This window comes from Physeter macrocephalus, unplaced genomic scaffold, assembly GCF_002837175.3.
Source record: "Physeter macrocephalus isolate SW-GA unplaced genomic scaffold, ASM283717v5 random_1021, whole genome shotgun sequence".
Lineage (NCBI taxonomy): Eukaryota > Metazoa > Chordata > Mammalia > Artiodactyla > Physeteridae > Physeter > Physeter macrocephalus.
Genome location: NW_021146441.1, coordinates 1 through 5,732, shown reverse-complemented (window position 1 = coordinate 5,732; position 5,732 = coordinate 1). Strand labels below are relative to the sequence as shown.

Sequence of the window (5,732 nt, the reverse complement as noted above, 5' to 3'; positions counted from 1 at the left end):
CGCAGGCTCAGCGGCCATGGCTCACGGGCCCAGCCGCTCCGCGGCATGTGGGATCATCCCGGACCGGGGCAAGAACCCGCATCCCCTGCATCGGCAGGCGGACGCCCAACCACTGCGCCACCAGGGAAGCCCGAGATTAAGCTTTTAACGTGAACTATATCATCTATCACAGGACACAAAGTTCAGGTGAAACTCTTGAAAACTCATCACCTGTGACACATTTATGCAGAACAAATTATATACTAAAAAGGCTCATTCAGGAACAGAAAAGCTAGGAAGCTCAGATCCACTTTCTCAGAAGTTGGCCCTCACCCCCTGTGGGCATTTTTGTGAGTTGGCAGGTCCTGTGGACGCAGGCAGCAGTGAGGAGACCCGGGAGCCTGAAGCCTGTGTGAAGCGCAAGGATCCTTACCGGGGCAGGGAACATCTGCAGTGACTCCCCTTCTTGATCGTAGGTAAACTGTCCCAGGAGCTGCCCTTCTTCTTGATACTCATTTTCTAATCCCTGAAACAAAACCATCTAGTCACTAAATAAAGGAAAAACGGTTAGTGAGGTACCTGGGAGAGGGAAATTACTGTTCCATTAAAGTAAGGCCCTCTGTGTGCTGGGCACTTTATTAAGGGCTTCTCGCAGATCACAAAGCCCGTGAGGTAGGCATTATTCCTCCCGTTATACAGATCAGGAAAACTGAAGCTGGGCGAGGGCGAGCTAACAGGTAGCAGAACACACTCGACACCCACGCGGCCCACTGTAGCCCTCCACGCTCCCAAGTGGAAACCCAGGGGCACGTGATGAGCCTGGGGAAAGGAGAGCAGGTCAGCAGAGTGTGGGGCCCCAAGGAGGTCAACTCACACAGCCAAAAAGAGGAGGACGGGCGCTGGGGGGCTGGGGGACAGGAGACAGTGTTTAACAGGGACCGAGTCTCAGTTTGGGAAGATGACAAGCATTCTGGAGATGACAGTGGTGATGGCTGTACAACGGTGTGAATATACTTGATGCCCCTGAACTGTATGCACACTTAAAAACGGTTAAGATGGTAAGTTTTATGTTCTCTGTATTTTCCCACAATAAAAAAGTAACCAGTAGGAAGTATAGGTGACTAATTTGAATGTCTGTTTCATAAAGGGAAAGGACTTCCTAGGTACAAAAATGCTATGGAAGGAATTACAGGTAATGAGCACGTGTAACTAAGCACAAAATTAAGACTGACAGTGGGAAGTATATCTGTAACAGAAAAACACATGATTAATATTTTTATATTAAAAAGCTCAAATATTCATAAGGAAACTAAGATACCAAAAGATAAATGAACAGAAACAAAACCAGAATCTACAAAAAAGGAAACATGCATGTGAAATACAAAGAAATGTAGATTAAAATAAGATCTATCAAATTAGAGATTTAGAAAAAAGAGGACTCAATTAGAAAGGGAACTACAAGATAAGGAATGCTTCTCATACTAACAATGCATATGGTGCGATGAATCAAAGGCCCCCTTCAAACCCCTGAAACATAACGCCACCTGAGTGTCTAGCCTGAAGGATCACCAAAAAGTGAAGAGGCTTATCCTGAAACGTGGGGAGTTGAAATAGTCAACAACGGCGAACTGGGGACGTGGACAAGGGCACTCTGTGCTGCTCTTTGAAGAAGCGTGTGAAGATCACTTCACACCCTGTGGGTGAGCGGGGCAAGGGGTCCAGCGTGGGTGACGGGTGGTGATGCTCTAATGTATTCAGATGTCAGATGCTGCTGCTGTCTGTACACCTGAAACTGGTACAATAAAGTTCACTGCCATGGACAAATACTTAACGGTCAATTTGTTTCTTTAAGGCAGGAAATGAAATTTTATGAATGGTGTTGTCTCAACTGCACTTCTTTTTCGGCACGCGAGATCTTAGTTCCCCAAACAGGGACTGAACCCGTGCCCCCCTGCAGTGGAAGCGCGGAGTCTTAACCACTGGACAGCCAGGGAAGTCCCTCAACTGCACTTTTTAAGGGAAAATACCAGTGTTAATGGTGACTTCTGTAGGTGCTGGGATTCTGGATGTTCTTTTCCCAACGTCCTCATTCGGTTCTGTACACTCAGCCTCACGGTGTTGTCAGGACAGACGTCACGGCTGAGCAGATGAGAGGCCAGTCCTCCCACAGCCGGGCTGTTGTCGTCCCCCTGCACCCCAAGCCCCGCTCCCTGGGGAAGCCCTGGAACGTCTCCCTCCACATTGATTGGCTGGCTACTCAGAGGTCAGTGGGCAGAGGTCAGGACAGTGACACCGGTAATATACTCAAGTCCCCAGCCTTCGCAGGGCTCGTCTCCAGGAGAGTCCCAGACGGGGTGAGGGGCCGCCCCGGGAGCGGGTGCACTCACGTAGACCGCGAAGTCCTTGGGGGCGCTGGTGATGTTCCCCGTGGGCGACAGAGTCTTTGGTATGTGCTCTAGGGTGAAGGTGGTCGGGTGGATCTTCATCGACAGCCTCACCACGAGGTACCCCTGGGAGCCTTTGAATGCCCAGCAGTTCCCTGGATAGATGTCAGGCTGGGGAAAAGGCAAACACTAAAACTCAATAGCTGAACAAGCTCTTAACCACTCGAAAAACAGGAGCAGTAAGAGAAAAAACTGGTTAACATTGGGGGGGAAAAAATGGAATTTTTGCTGGTAAGAAATGGTCGTGAGCAAAATCAAAAGACGAAGCGAGGCAAGGCATTTGTGACTTAACCCCAAAGGGCCACTGTGTGCAGTGTGAGGCGAGTGCTGAGTCAGCCAGAACCTTAAAGAGAAAGGGCGGCACACACATCTCAGAGAAACACAACTCTTGGCGGTCCTCAGACAGGAAAAGATGCACCGCCCTACAGAAAACAAGAAATTACGAATTTAAATGACGTGGTGCCACCATGTCTCATCTCACAGATCGCCAATAACCCTGAAACGAACGAAATCTGCTGTGCACGCCATGAGGACGCGCACTCTTGCACACTGACACCATCGCCGAGGGACGCAGCGCTGGGCAAGACCAAGCATCGGTGTACGTGGCTACCCTCTGACTGGAGAGCCACCTCCAGCCGAGCGCGTGTGGGCACAGGCACAAGATGCAGAGGCGGCGCACACTCATCGTGACAGCACTTTTAACAGCAACAGAGGAGCCACAAGCCCACGCCAGGGCTTGGTCAAATCGGCAGAGCTGCGTGTCTTCAGAGGCCAGGACGATGTGGGCCCCCACTCCCCGTGCGTCCCGATGCCACGCGTGCGTCTCCTGCCCCTCCAAACACGCCGCTGCCCACCTGCGTGAGGGGCTCGGGCCCTTGGCACAGCCCTCCTGCCTGCAGAGGCTGCCGGGCTTCTCTGGGCGAGCCAGGCTGCGCCCCTCAGGCAGGCCTGGGTCCGAGCCGCAGCGGGGGGCCGGTCCTGGATCCCGCAGACTCTGGCTTCCCGTGGGCAGCCCCTCACCTATGACACTCACAGTCCCTCAGTCCCAACTCCCCCGTCCAGGGCGCCCTGCGGTTCTCCCGAGAGGATGTTCCCAGCAGGCCCGCCTCCACTTGCCCCTTCACATCCACCCAGCACCTAGGTACTGGCCGCCACTTAAGCTCCAGACCCAACCTGCAGCCCAGGGACCAGGTTGTGGGCCTGGGTGGCCTGCTGCGGGACGTCGAGACTCTGGAGCCCTTCGACCTCTGGGACGGCCCTGCAGCTTGGGGCCAGGGGTGGCGGGGTCAGTCCAAGCAGCTCAGACGACAAAAGCCAAGCCGGGCAGTCCCCAAGGACAAGACGGCCACTAAGGCGGGACTGGAGGACCCAAAACGTGAGGTTCACTGACCCTGACTGGATGCTCAACTCAACTCCCGACTCTGAGATCGGACTTGTGCTTTTTAAGTGAGAGACGGCTACTGTGTGGATGGTTCACACAGAGGGAGTTATTGGAACTTGCTTCAAAAACTGTCATTAACGTAAGGTAGCTCGTTAGCACCGAGGTCCGGTGAACGTCTCTGAGTGCTGGAGCTCTCTGTCCCTCAGTCCTGCGTGGGCACAGCCTGGGCGGTGAAGGGAGGCCCTGCAGCAGCGGGGCGCCCAGCGCCTCTGCAGACAGCACCGGAGGACAGGGCCCTGCGGTCCCCCGAGCAGCCGTGGGTGCAACGTGCAGAGAGGGAGAGGGACTCCTCCTGACGCCACCTGCGCGTCCCCACCTGTTTCACCTCCTGAAACACTGAGGAAGCATAACACACAACCTCCTCGTGGGAGACCCTCCAGCTCGGATGGTGAGCGACACCCCAGAGACATGGGTGAAGCCAGACACAGGACAGGATAGGTGGCCTCGCCTGCACCAATCAAACACAAGCAGAACCAGCAGATGGCATCGGAAGTCACCTTTGAGGTGAGAGGGGGCAACAGGGGACCTAGAGGTGTTGGGACTGTGCTCCTGGGTCCACAGACGTGTCCGCTTGATGCACATCCCCTGAGCTGTAGACTGAGGACCCGCACACTCCAGCTTCCACCTCAACAAGAAGCTAAACAAGCACACCCCTAAAACGGTCTCAGCCGCCACCATGACTCTGCTGGAGGCCTCGACACGCACACGATGATCCGGACACCTGCTCACCTGGATGGCCACGCGGGGGGACTGGGAGAAGTACCAGAGCGGGACGCCGAACAGGCTGATGAGTGCGGTCTTGGTCTCATACGTCTCAGAGCAGCGGGTACTCAAGATGCTCCCACCTGCAGCAGAGTTGAAACGTGTCTCAGCATCTTATCCTACTGTTTTGGAAGCAATATCACTACCCACCTGTAGGGATTTATTTGAAATGTTCTAAAATTCTCGTGTCTCTAGCTCATGTAAAGAATCTTCTACTTGAAGATCAGCTCCATATTCTTAATTTGACTTTTTCCAAATTCAGTGTCAACAGTTCACAACTGCTTTAAGACACACAGTCCCTACCGCCAACCAAAGACTCAAAATACTGGGCTCCCCGCCTGCCACTATAGGGACAGTGACTCTGAGTGAACTTTTGTTCACGTTTTAAAATAAAGAATAATGAATTCAACCAGGCACCTGTGTTACCTGTCAGGTTTTCAGAGGACCTACTTAATAGGCCAAAGTGATAAAATATTATGACGATTACCAATTGCTGGGGTAATAGGAAGTTGCTAACAAGGACAGGGTTTCTATTTGGAAATAAACAGAAATGTCCTGGGGCTTCTTTGGTGGCACAGTGGTTAAGAATCCGCCTGCCAATGCAGGGGACACGGGGTCGAACCCTGGTCCGGGAAGATCCCACATGCTGCGGAACAACTAAGCCCGTGTGCCACAACTACTGAGCCTGCGGTCTAGAGCCCGTGAGCCACAGCTACTGAGCCCGCGTGCCACAACTACTGAAGCCTGTGCGCCTAGAGCCCATGCTCCGCAACAAGAGAAGCCACCGCACTGCAACAAAGAGTAGCCCCCGCTCGGCACAACTAGAGAAAGCCCGCGTGCAGCAACGAAGACCCAATGCAGCCAAAAATAAATTAATTAAATAAATTAAAAAAAAAAAAAGCAAGAAATGTCCTGGAATTAGATAGTGGTGACTGTTGTACAACATAATAAATATACTAAAAGCCATGAAACTGTACACTTGAAAATGGTGAAGTTTGTTACGTGAATTATACCTCAATAATAATAACAAAAAGAGTGTTAAAAAAAAAAAAAAGTCCACTTTGCCCCTCAACAGGAAATAGGACAGACAGGATGCTGGTGCCAAA

At 52.4% G+C, this 5,732-nt stretch overlaps 1 protein-coding gene across 1 annotated transcript in view; it reads right to left on the bottom strand.

Annotated features, from left to right (window-relative positions):
- LOC114485358 (SUN domain-containing protein 1-like) overlaps positions 1-4,739 on the bottom strand; it is a gene marked incomplete at its 5' end in the record, with an annotated part of 6,922 nt that extends 2,183 nt beyond the window's left edge. The window contains 3 exons of the mRNA XM_028486662.2: positions 413-505; positions 2,367-2,534; positions 4,594-4,739. Coding sequence (XP_028342463.1) covers positions 413-505; positions 2,367-2,534; positions 4,594-4,739 — 407 coding nt within the window. The remainder of the gene's footprint in view (positions 1-412; positions 506-2,366; positions 2,535-4,593) is intronic.
- Positions 4,740-5,732: the final 993 nt, after the last annotated feature.